Source organism: Astatotilapia calliptera, chromosome 1, assembly GCF_964374335.1.
Source record: "Astatotilapia calliptera chromosome 1, fAstCal68.1, whole genome shotgun sequence".
Lineage (NCBI taxonomy): Eukaryota > Metazoa > Chordata > Actinopteri > Cichliformes > Cichlidae > Astatotilapia > Astatotilapia calliptera.
The window spans coordinates 10,883,043-10,895,912 of NC_137422.1; the positions used below are offsets into that span (position 1 = coordinate 10,883,043).

At 40.9% G+C, this 12,870-nt stretch overlaps 2 protein-coding genes across 5 annotated transcripts in view; one reads left to right on the forward strand and one right to left on the reverse strand.

Annotated features, from left to right (window-relative positions):
- The first annotated feature begins 7,587 nt into the window (after positions 1-7,587).
- LOC113028488 (transmembrane protein 138-like) lies at positions 7,588-10,060 on the forward strand. Its single transcript, XM_026178841.2, has 4 exons — positions 7,588-7,723; positions 7,926-8,097; positions 8,423-8,498; positions 9,299-10,060. The coding sequence occupies exons 2-4, from the start codon at positions 7,972-7,974 to the stop codon at positions 9,409-9,411; spliced, it is 315 nt and encodes a 104-aa protein (XP_026034626.2). The 5' UTR covers positions 7,588-7,723; positions 7,926-7,971; the 3' UTR covers positions 9,412-10,060.
- The window catches only part of cfap70 (cilia and flagella associated protein 70), a 28,621-nt gene continuing 24,585 nt past the window's right edge, over positions 8,835-12,870 (reverse strand). For 2 of the 4 annotated variants that reach the window (XM_080302103.1, XM_026162035.2), the window contains 2 exons: positions 10,602-10,649; positions 9,537-10,210 (listed from right to left, as the gene is read on the reverse strand). In XM_080302103.1, the coding sequence (XP_080158229.1) occupies positions 10,100-10,210; positions 10,602-10,649 (159 nt within the window). In that variant the 3' untranslated portion in view covers positions 9,537-10,099. Of the gene's footprint in view, positions 8,976-9,536; positions 10,211-10,601; positions 10,650-12,870 lie in introns of those variants that run through there. The other 2 variants (XM_080302100.1, XR_013909321.1) reach the window with 2 other exon arrangements.

Consider the following 12,870-nt stretch of genomic DNA (forward strand, 5'->3'; position numbering starts at 1 on the left):
CGGGAAAGAAAAACTCCCTTTTAACAGGAAGAAACCTCCAGCAGAAACAGGCTCATGGTGGAACAGCAATCTGCCACAACCAGTTGGGATGAGGGAAGGAAGACAGAGCAAAAGGCACGCTGTGGAAGCAATGATTACCAGCGATTACTAAAATCAGGGTTAATGGAATTGAAATTGAAAGAGTGTACGAAAATAAATTTCTTGGAGTGATAATTGATGATAAGCTGAGTTGGAAGTATCATATAAACCATGTGAAAACAAAAATGTCAAAAACCATTGCTATTCTCTATAAAACAAAGCATGTCCTGAACAAAAAAAAAAAAAAAAAAATCATTATACACTTTATTGTACTCTGTTGCTTCCACATATGACTTAGTCTGGAGATATGGGGTAATGCATATAAAACGAATACACTTCCTATTTTCAAGTTACAAAAAAGAGCTATAAGAATTATAAACCAATCAAACTATATAGAACAAACTAACATTTTGTTTATTAATCTGAATACCCTGAAATTTTATGATTTAGTTGAATATGAAATGGCACAGATAATGTATAAAGCACAAAATAACTTGCTTTGCCCCAGTACTCAGAAGCTGTTCAAAGTCAGAGTCAATATGACTTAAGGGGAAAAGATTTCTTAAAAAAAAAAAAAAAAAAAAAAAAAAACCAAAACAAGATAAGGACAAATATAAAGCAGAGATGTGTTTCTGTTAGAGGAAAACACATCTTATCTAAGGTGGAAAGTTTTACTTCTTGTTGGTTTTTGCTTTGTTTTATTATTTGCTTCGAGCCCTGTGTACAGGAGCTGCATGCAAAAAGATCTTTTGTTAAAAGGGTTGGCGTAATAAGCAAGTGCTTCAGCCAATACCTTTTGATTAGCCTTGTCTCATGCTTTCTTGCTTTGTGGTAGATCTTTGTTCTGTCTTCACTGAGATACCTTGTGCAATACTTTTTGTAAATAGTCAACAGTGCAATAGAATCAATACTTGAAATGTGCAATTCACTTGTATTTTTATATTCCTATTTATTTATATATATATATATATATATATATATATATATATATATATATATATATATATATATATATATATATATATATATATATATATATATATATATATATATATATATATATATATATATATATATATATATATATATATATATATATATATATATATATATATATATATATATATATATATATATATATATATATATATATATATATATATATATATAACAGTTCTGTAACTTTGGTCGTTGCTGTGCTTTTTTTGGAAGTCGAATTTCCCAGAGGAACCCACCCGAGGGATTAATAAAGTTCTATCTTATCTTATCTTATATTTAAATGCTAATCAATAAAATCAAATTAAAAAAATCAATTAAATGTAGAGTGGTGTATAAACACACAGTTAATGGAAAAAGGTGAGTGAAGAAGAAACAAGCTGATGGGAAGCCTTCAGTAGCCTGGGCCTGTTACGCTCCCCTGAGGGGTCTAGGCAGTGAGGGGGAAGTAACAAAAAGTGTCCAGGTCAGAAAAAAGGAGTCAAGGAGGCAAAAGGGTTAAATTAAAGAGTTTTATTAAAGTTTCTCAACTAAAAGAGACGGAAAAGCCGCTATCACCATTTAAGAAAAACAAAACTCAGGCGTTGGTCAATAAAGTAAAACGTAAGTCAAAAAGAGAGAGAGAGAAGCAGCTCACTAGCTGCAACCACCACACACACACAGCTCACTAGCTGCAACCACCACACACACACAGCTCACTAGCTGCAACCACCACACACACACAGCTCACTAGCTGCAACCACCACACACACACAGCTCACTAGCTGCAACCACCACACACACACAGCTCACTAGCTGCAACCACCACACACACACAGCTCACTAGCTGCAACCACCACACACACACAGCTCACTAGCTGCAACCACCACACACACACAGCTCACTAGCTGCAACCACCACACACACACAGCTCACTAGCTGCAACCACCACACACACACAGCTCACTAGCTGCAACCACCACACACAGCTCACTAGCTGCAACCACCACACACAGCTCACTAGCTGCAACCACCACACACAGCTCACTAGCTGCAACCACCACACACAGCTCACTAGCTGCAACCACCACACACACACACAGCTCACTAGCTGCAACCACCACACACACACACAGCTCACTAGCTGCAACCACCACACACACACACAGCTCACTAGCTGCAACCACCACACACACACACAGCTCACTAGCTGCAACCACCACACACACAGCTCACTAGCTGCAACCACCACACACAGCTCACTAGCTGCAACCACCACACACACACACAGCTCACTAGCTGCAACCACCACACACACACACAGCTCACTAGCTGCAACCACCACACACACACACAGCTCACTAGCTGCAACCACCACACACACACACAGCTCACTAGCTGCAACCACCACACACACACAGCTCACTAGCTGCAACCACCACACACACACACAGCTCACTAGCTGCAACCACCACACACACACACACAGAGCTCACTAGCTGCAACCACCACACACACACACACAGAGCTCACTAGCTGCAACCACCACACACACACACACAGAGCTCACTAGCTGCAACCACCACACACACACACACAGAGCTCACTAGCTGCAACCACCACACACACACACACACACAGAGCTCACTAGCTGCAACCACCACACACACACACACAGAGCTCACTAGCTGCAACCACCACACACACACACACACACACAGAGCTCACTAGCTGCAACCACCACACACACACACAGAGCTCACTAGCTGCAACCACCACACACACACACAGAGCTCACTAGCTGCAACCACCACACACACACACAGAGCTCACTAGCTGCAACCACCACACACACACACACACAGAGCTCACTAGCTGCAACCACCACACACACACACAGAGCTCACTAGCTGCAACCACCACACACACACACAGAGCTCACTAGCTGCAACCACCACACACACACACAGCTCACTAGCTGCAACCACCACACACACACACACAGCTCACTAGCTGCAACCACCACAAACACACACACAGCTCACTAGCTGCAACCACCACAAACACACACACACAGCTCACTAGCTGCAACCACCACAAACACACACACAGCTCACTAGCTGCAACCACCACAAACACACACACAGCTCACTAGCTGCAACCACCACAAACACACACACAGCTCACTAGCTGCAACCACCACAAACACACACACAGCTCACTAGCTGCAACCACCACAAACACACACACAGCTCACTAGCTGCAACCACCACAAACACACACACAGCTCACTAGCTGCAACCACCACAAACACACACACAGCTCACTTGCTGCAACCACCACAAACACACACACAGCTCACTTGCTGCAACCACCACAAACACACACAGCTCACTTGCTGCAACCACCACAAACACACACAGCTCACTAGCTGCAACCACCACAAACACACACAGCTCACTAGCTGCAACCACCACAAACACACACACAGCTCACTAGCTGTAACCACTCACATGGCACTCTGGCCAGAGCTCACCTTTCCCTGGGCTTAAGTCTCTTTAATTACTGACGAGAGTCAGCTGCACAAAAGGGAAAAGGTGGCACCTCAGGCAGAAGAGGTAGTGGGACACGCCCACACAGGCACCTTCAGGAGGAGGCCCTGCTAGGGCCGTAACACCCCCTCCCATAAATACAAACCCGTGGTTTGTCACATGATTATGATAACCAGAACAACTAATCAAGTCCGTAACCGTCGCATCAACAAATTGCAGGCTTTCCACCTACCAAACCCCATGGCAATGGTTAGGCATTGCCTGCGGAAGCTACCAACCCCATCTCAATGGGCTCAAAATACTGAGGGTGGCCACAGACCCTCAAAACAATGTCTCATGTGCTAGCCAGGGCTTTTTTGAGCCATCACATGTGGAGAACACAGCAGGCAGTCAGAAGACCTTACTGTAACAGTTTTCAGACGATTGCTCAGGTCACGGGTACAGGCATGTTTGTTAGTCAGGGGTGCAGGTCTGAGTGGTGGTGTTATACATGATCTGTCCACCTGCAGGTCATTTTGAGGAACTGGGACATTGTCAACCAGCAGCAGCTCAGGGCTAGTTGACCTCTTACACTGACTACAGGGTGCTACTGAGCAATTTTGCGCCAAGTTTAGCCTTTAGTAGGCCTGGCAACCTTGTCGGTTTGAGAGCCACGACTGACTTTTCTCAAAGCAGGCCCTTTTTGCTTTGAGTGGGCTTTCTGTTTGCGTTTCAACTTCAAACAGTTAGCAACAAGGTGTCCAGGTTTGTGGCAGAAGAAACAAAGCTTTGTTTCGGGTCTCGAAACCACAACTTTTCCAGCCTGGTTAGCTGGCCCACTCTTACCTCTCCAAGATGTACTATGGCACAGAGGGGTATCACATTCTACAGCATTTATTTTATGACTTAGGGTGAACTCATCTGCCAGTGTGGCAGCCTGCTGTAATGTGAAAACCCTTTGTTCACTTAAATAAGAAGCAACACAGTCAGGCACTGTGTTCTTAAAGTCCTCTACCAGCACAAGCTCACGTAACGACCCCAAGTCATCAACCTGGCTTGCAGAGCACCACCTATCAAAAAGCTTCGCCTTGTCCCTAGCGAAGTCAAGATAGGACTGACCCTGTGCCAACTCCAAACCTCGAAAATGCTGCCTATAGGCCTCAGGTACAAGTTCATAGGCTTGGAGGACGGCACTTTTGATCTTTTCATAAACTAGGCCGTCCTGCCTAGACAGACCAGAACAAGCTTCCTGAGCCTTACCCGTGAATTTACACAGCAACATCACCCCCAGACACACAGCTCACTAGCTGTAACCACTCACATGGCACTCTGGCCAGAGCTCACCTTTCCCTGGGCTTAAATCTCTTTAATTACTGACGAGAGTCAGCTGCACAAAAGGGAAAAGGTGGCACCTCAGGCAGAAGAGGTAGTGGGACACGCCCACACAGGCACCTTCAGGAGGAGGCCCTGCTAGGGCCGTAACAGGGCCAAAGGGAGGAGTCAGGGCCACCGGATGCAGGCCTAGCTATATGCTTCATCAAAAAGAAAAGTTTTAAGTCCAATCTTAAAAGTAGAGAGGGTGTCTGTCTCCCAAATCCAAAGTGGGAGCTGAAGAAAGCCTGGTCTGAATCATCTTTTTTTTCCCCAAACAATCAACAAATATGTTACAATTAAGTACATTAATTTATTATTTCATTATCAAATTGATATTGACTTCAATCTAGCTTGTTCTGCTGATTCTCTGTGGTCTGCCACTGTGTATGCAATAATACATACTTACCACTAGATGACAACAGTTTCCTAGTTGCTTGACTTTAATTATCTTTCCCAGAAGCATTACAGTAATCTTGAATGGAAATGTGATTGAAAGAGCTAGGGGAAAAAAGCTCCCACAGCATCCATTTGTAACCCGTCAACATTCACTTGCATGTGGTTGAAGAACCTGCAATCAAATTAAAAGGAAATGTGGCACAGTCACTGGGAACATTTTTCACTCTATTAATCATAGACTCATCACAGGTAATCACTAACATTGCATCCAACTGTGCTTGCACAGCTTTATTCATCATTACAATCTCAACAAGCTGTGTGTAAACAAACTCAACATGATTGGTGGCACATGACTAAACCTTTGCGCCTGTCTTTTAGAGAGCTGGAGGGATCAGACCTGTTACCAGGACAGACAAAAGCTGCCAATCTGCTGCACGCTGTGTTGATGGTGGCCACATGCGTCGTTTGGAGAGTTGCATACTTCTTCAGCCCCTGAAACCCACCTTCGTTTGCAGGTTTGTGATCCAGTTTCAGTAGCTTATGTTGTGAAACTTGAAGAATGTCATTGTTTCTGTTGTTTCTGTCTAAAGCAACAAGCTGTTGATGTTTCTAAGAAGATTAAGTGTTGCAGTACTAAGAACTACAAGCTGGTAGAACACTAACAACAACAAAGACTTTTTTTTTAACTTACAGCACGTTTCTTTACACAGGGAAAACATTATGTCTTAGACTTATATACTTTTTTGATCATTTTGATCAATTAACAAAATAGCAGAAGTTGCTCACAGTCCATATATGTTGTTGTCCACTGCACTTAAAATTTTTTGCATTTAATACATGTTGTTATTTTCTAGTTCATACTGCTAAAGCAGTTTTTGCCAAGGGGTAGGTAGGGCTGCTAACCTAGAAACTTAGTGGGACAGCTTTCAAGAAGAAGTAGCCTCGTAGTTGATGGTTCAGGGTTTAGAAATAGTCCTAATCTTCCTCACACCTGCCAGGGCCGTGCCAAGCCATAAATACGGGGATCATAAGAGGATCAACCTGGTGTCGGTGTGAAGGATCCTGCTGGATAGCGATCCTGGCACAGGCAAAGATTTTAAAGTACCTACTTAAGAAATACACAGAGGGGTGACAACAGTAGTGAAAGGACCTGTTTCTCTATAAAAATCGAGTAAAGATGTTTTGTTTTTGTTTTCTTTTTTTCCTAATGTGATGGATAAAATGTGCTGGGAAGGAATAAATCAGAATCTGTTTTTCTGTCATCAGAAAATGAGGCTCTTTTGAGAGAGAAGCTGCTTAAAGACAAACAATTAGTCAGTTAGTTCTGATATGTTTTTTGTTTTGTTTTTTCTCATGCTTTGATTAGCGCTTTGGACACTGTCCACTCAATAAAAACTAATGACAACAAGCAGGTGGCAGAAGTCTAAACTGCATTTCAAATTTAGCTAGAAACCACTAGAAATGTAACACATTTCCCATTTATGTGAATTGACTTAGCAGTTATTCTATATTTTCCTGGCATCAGAACTCTGGGACTGCCTTAGAGCAGTGTGGGTTCCCAATAAAACTGTCACTTCTGAACAAGGTATCCCTCCCTTCAGGGTATAAAAGTGTAACTTACCTGGGGCAGGAGATGTTTTGTAGTACGAAGCAGCTGAATGAGTGTAAGGCAGTTAAATGGCAATTTGCACAATGTTTGGGTGCTTTTCTATAAAATGAGACTGGCCTTTTTTTGTGTGCGTGTACCCTGAAGCGTTGTCGCAGAATACTAATCTGTCTCCTTCCACAGGATCTCTGCTGCATTCACTGCGGTGCTGATTACTCATCGGTTTTGATATGGAGGCCCAACAGAGACCTTGCTGTTTCAGCCACAACAAATACGGTACCGTGCTACCACACCTGCTGGTGTTGGAGCTATAAAAATCAGCACTTCTGACATGTCGACTTCCTGGCAGCTCACCCCTAAAACGGACTCCGTTCCCTCTTTTGAAAGGACATACATTTTTACCCAGTGAACAGGACTGCTTTGAACAACATATGCTTCATTTGGCATCAGTCATGTTTTAATTACATTTGGGGAATTGAGAGTGGAGACATTTGAATGCCTTACTGAGACCCCAAAACTGTAACAAAAAAAAGAACTCGATTGATGTTTGTATGTGTGTGTGTGAGGGTGCAGCGCAGCCTTGGATCCGCAGTGGAACCACAGTCCGCCCGGGCGCCTAGCCTTCGGGCCGGAGACGCTCCATACCAGCAACTACTCTCTGGTGTTACTGATCCAGCTCAGCCTGCTCTCCTTTGACCTGTTTGTCAACTCCTTCAGTGAGCTGCTGAGGACTGAGCCAGCTGTGCAGCTGGTACTTTTCATGTACGTCAAACTTTTTCACTGTTTCAGCCTAACGCAGCCTCTAGCTCAAGGGGGGGAAATAATTCTCAATTTATCTGCACTGAATCTTTTGAAATGCTGAAGTAAAATGTATTTTAGACAAGACAATAATCCTGCCGACAAGCTCTTCCTGTTTTCATCATTGTTTTTTCTGCTGCTTATACTGTTTCCTTTTCTTCAACAGAATCCAGGACATTGCCATCCTGTTTAACCTGATCATCATTCTGTTGATGCTGTTCAACACCTATGTGTTCCAGGTTGGACTGGTTGCCATATTGCTGGAGCGGTTTAGAACCATGCTAATGCTATCTGCTCTTTACTTGACCTTCAGCATCATTCTCCATTCTTGGCTTATGGTACGTCGTTAAAAACAAAGGCGAAAATGCCGGATTGGAAAATTCACATTTTTATGCCACTTTTTTGGGGAGATACTGTACAACAAGCTTACAGACATTTAAAATGCTTTCATTTTGATTTTAATAACTGCCAAGAGAAAAACATCATGAGAAAGAAAAAAAGAAAGAAGATAAAACTTGGTTAAAATGTGTCATTATATGAGACTGAGAAAATAACATCATCATTTCTCATCATTCTGGTTGTAATTGTTAAATTATCTATAATGTACAAAGTCTCTGAATTTATCACAAAGTGGCCTTTTTGTCATCCTTCTATTCCTTTCAGAATCTGCGCTGGTTAAATACAAACAGATTTATTTGGACCGACGGTCTTCAGGTGCTTTTTGTGTTCCAAAGAGCTGGTAAGATAACAAGTTCATGCAACAAATGTACCTCTTTTCATTTAGAATGTTTTCATGTAAACACTGAAGAGTATACAGTACAAAAGGTTAGGATTTTTCCACTCTATAATCTGATTATACATATTAACTTGTAAAATAAATGTTTACATTTTGACTGAATAATTAAATTTAGATTTTGCAAATGAGACAGGAGAAAATACATGGAGACAATACAAGCAGGTGAAGCAGTTCAAAACAGCAGTACAGATTTAAGCTAAAAACAACAACAACAACAACCCATTAATGCCCTAGTAAACTGTATGATCATTTCACCCACCTTTTTATTTTTCCTTTACCTGTCGCCTGTTGTTACTGGTTACTCTTCCAGGCAGTGACATCACATTTCATCACCATGTGGGTGCCACTTTTATACATGTATAAGCTCATAAGTGGATAAAAGCTTGCATCGTCTAGCTGGCATTACTCTCTGTAGGTGATCTGCGTATGAGAAGAGTCATGTGCTATTTGTTGTCTTTGCTTTGTCTGCCACTTAAGACCTGTCCAGACAGCTACTCAGTGTGTAAGCACAGCCATTACCTCACTCAGTTTTAAACACTGGTGGGAATTTTCAAGTTTTCTCCCTGTTTATTTTGCAATCACATAAATCTCTTGAATAACCTTGATCACTGTGCAAACTCATTACAAAAGAGTCACTGATATGAAAATCTACATTCACATCAGTCATGTTTCTAATTTACAGACATTTGTAAATTAAATATCCGTATATTTTAAAGCCTCCTAACATAATTTCCTGTTTGCAGCTTCTGTGCTGTACTACTACTTCTACAAGAGAACCTCAGAGTATCTGGGTGACCCTCGCCTCTATGAGGATTCGCCGTGGCTGAGAGATATGTTTTCACGGGTCAGACAATGATCTCTCTGCAATAGATCACACCAACACTCAGATGCCTAGTTTAAAAACGGCATTAAAAGAATATCAAAATACAGTATGTTACAAAGAAAACCCATGCAAAACAAAGAACTGGTCACTGTAATCCATTTGGTTTTAAAGGAAATTTATTCAGGGCCCATTCTAACACATCCTTCGTGAACTATTTGACAAGCTCAAAAGAATATTTCACAACATTTCCTTTCAACACAGAGAGGATTGTGCCAAAATTTTGAAAGGTGTCTTAGAACAAAAACACCACAAAGTGTCATGAGGGCTTGTTTTCCTGCATAAATGATAACAAAAGAATGACATCAAATGTGAAATAGTAAATGTTTTATATCCTGCTGGTACCAGTCACCATATAGCCTCCTTTCTTTTCTTTGTTTTTGTATTTAAACAAAAAAACAACAACACTATATTGCAATTGATTTATATAGATTTGAGATTATGGTGTTGCTTTAACTGTGTTTGTTATGTTGATATTGATCAGAGCTTAACTTTTATGGCTCAACCGGTTACTTATCCTCACTGTCTGTGAAATCTAAGTCATCATGTACATCTGAACTCTCTGTATTTAATTTTCATACACTACACATGCTGAAAACCCAATAAAATGTTGTTTCAAATACTGGTCATTGAGATATAATGTGTACATACTTGGACATATGATTTATTCTTTTGCTTCAGTGCTTCTTTCAAAGCATGACTCCAGATGATGGAAGCGAAGCTGATTCTTCAACTTTTCAAACTCTTTGTGGAGTGACTCCATCTGTAGGTTGAACTGTGGATACCGAGAAAACAGAAAATGTTTTTTCTTTTTTAAAGAAACCAGCATCTTAATGTAAAATTCACCTTGGATAAGAGGATGCAATATTTAGTAAAAACTGATTCACTGTGACAAAATAAAGGATTACAGGGCTCTAATGTAATTTACGAGAAAATCAAGGACAGCAGGAAATCTATATCCTTAGTAATCAAATGCTACAGAGAACTCACAGAGAAGCTGTTTTTGTTGTTTTATATTAAGTATTAATGTTGCATGTCTACTTTTTCTTTTAAAAAAATCACTACTTAATATAGAATTTAAAACATGGATAATTAATAGTAAATCACTAACCGCCCCACTGATATGTTAAATTACAGTGACTGACAAAAACAACAACCAAACTCACCCGTATTGCATATTTATAAAACTTCTCTGCTTCCTCCTTTTTGCCAGACTGAAAACAAAAGGTTCATCAGTGTTAATTGAGTTGCAGACCATGTGTTTAGTTATGTAAGTAAGTAAAGTTTGTTTGTATACTCCTTTTCAAGACAAGTGCTTTACACAAATATTAAAAATACAGTCAAACGAACACACCTGAATCAAGAAAAACAACACAAAACAAAATTTTTACCAAATTGCTGGTCTGAATAGATGCATTTAGGCATTTTTTTTAAAGGAAGCCACAGAGTCATTGGTGTGCAGCAAAAGCGATAAGCTGTTCCACAGTTTTGGCACTAAAGTCTGGAAAGCAAAATCCTTCTTAGTTTTCATACGGGCATGTGGAATCACAAGGAGACCTTTATCTGCAGACAAGATTGAAAAGATTGATGATATAACTAGGGGCCTCATCTTGTAAGGTCACAGAAGTAAGAATCAAGATTTTGAACTATCTAACAATGAGTGAACTTATGAGTTTGAGTTAAAAGTGTTGAAGCAGCATTATGGACAGATTGGAAGCAATTAATAGATGCTTTAAACGGGCACAAAAACAAAGCATTGCAATAGTCTAGGCAGGTGGAGATAAAGGCATCAACGTGCATCTTCAGTAGTGGGCAGCTACCAATCCTGCACCCGGGAAGCAGTGTGTAGAGACAGTACCTTGCCCAAGGTACCTCAGGGTAGCCATTCGGTGGATTTGAACCCCTGACCGCCTCCAATCACGGGGCGAACACTCTACCTACTGAGCTATCGCTGCCCCATAACAAGGGACTTAAACCAGATCCTTGCAGAATGCCACATGGAAATGCAGCCGTTTCAAACCCAAAATTTCCCAATGAGGACAAAAGTGTTCTATAAGCAAGAAATGAAGTGACCCACTCTAAGAAAGAGCCAGAGATCCCTACCATGTAGTTTAACTGTTGGACTAAGATTTGATGGAGATTTGACATTTCAAAGGCTGAGATAAGGTCAGGCAAACCAAGGGCTGGCTGAGCAATCACCCTTATCCGCAGCCATCCAAAGATCGAAACTTTAAGGAGAGCTGTGGAGTGCAACTTCCTAAAACCAGACTGAACGTTAGCAAGAATATTGTGCTTCTCCAACACCTTCGTGTCCCAACCACCTTTTATTTTTGTTTTTGTAATACTTTAGCAATTTAGGAAGTTTTGAAACAGGTCTATAGCTGGTGTTTAGTGTAAGGTCCAGATTTAGCTTTTTCAAACCTGGTTGGATAACCACCTGTTTAAAGAACTCTAGGACACAGCCTGACCACAGAGGGCCAAATGGAGTCTAAAACTTAAGACATTGGCTGAGTTTGCTGAGGGTTTAATTTGGAGTAGTGTTTGACATACATAGCTAAAGAAAGTGGGTGAAAAGATTCTACAATTTTGGGATGTGTGAGAGTTTATGATCGAAAGGGCGATCTGTGGGAGTTGTAGTCCTTATCTGAAAAACCTGGTGTACTTGGTGTTGGAGGAGAAACAATGTTATTCTCAGTGTCAAATAGAACCTTGGCATTCCCTTTTCCTATTGTAAATAGGACATTTTGTGGTTTTCCCACAGGTACTCAGTCTTAAGGCAAAGCCAACTAAAACTGCAAATAGATTTAGTGATCCAAGGAGATGATTTAGCGATGCTGTCTTTTCTAATTTGTGGAGGTGCCACTTTGTCCAGTATCTTTAAACACCGCGAATCGAAGGAAGCAGAACTCAGTTCCATGTCATGAGTCACAATCAGACTACTGATTTCTGCAGATTTTTGAATCACAGAGTCAGTAATATGTTGTGAGTACTTCACATGTGCAGAAGACAAGGTGTCAAGGTTAAAAGAGAGCTCAATTAAAATACAGTTAGTCACTAATATTAATTGATACTAATCAAAATGTCCTACTTCAAAGTCTGCATTCCTGAATTGATTTTAGCCATTTATCATATTGATCGACATGCAGCGTCTACTTGCACAAGCATTTTCCCAAATTAATTGGTGTCTCATTAAAGTGTGTTCAGTGACTAAAGCATTGGCTTTACCAAAGGGCAAAAGGATGGATGTTGGCGTTAGATTCTATGGAGGTTAGGGCTTTTTACTCTGAACCCATCCCTCATCCTGAAGAGTCATTTATTCCAAAGCTTAAACTGACTCAATTCTTACCATAACCCTAACCACTCAGCTCTTCTGACTCCTGTAGATTGTTTTTTAATTTCTAACAAAGACACGCTGTTCTGTAGTCTTCATAAAAG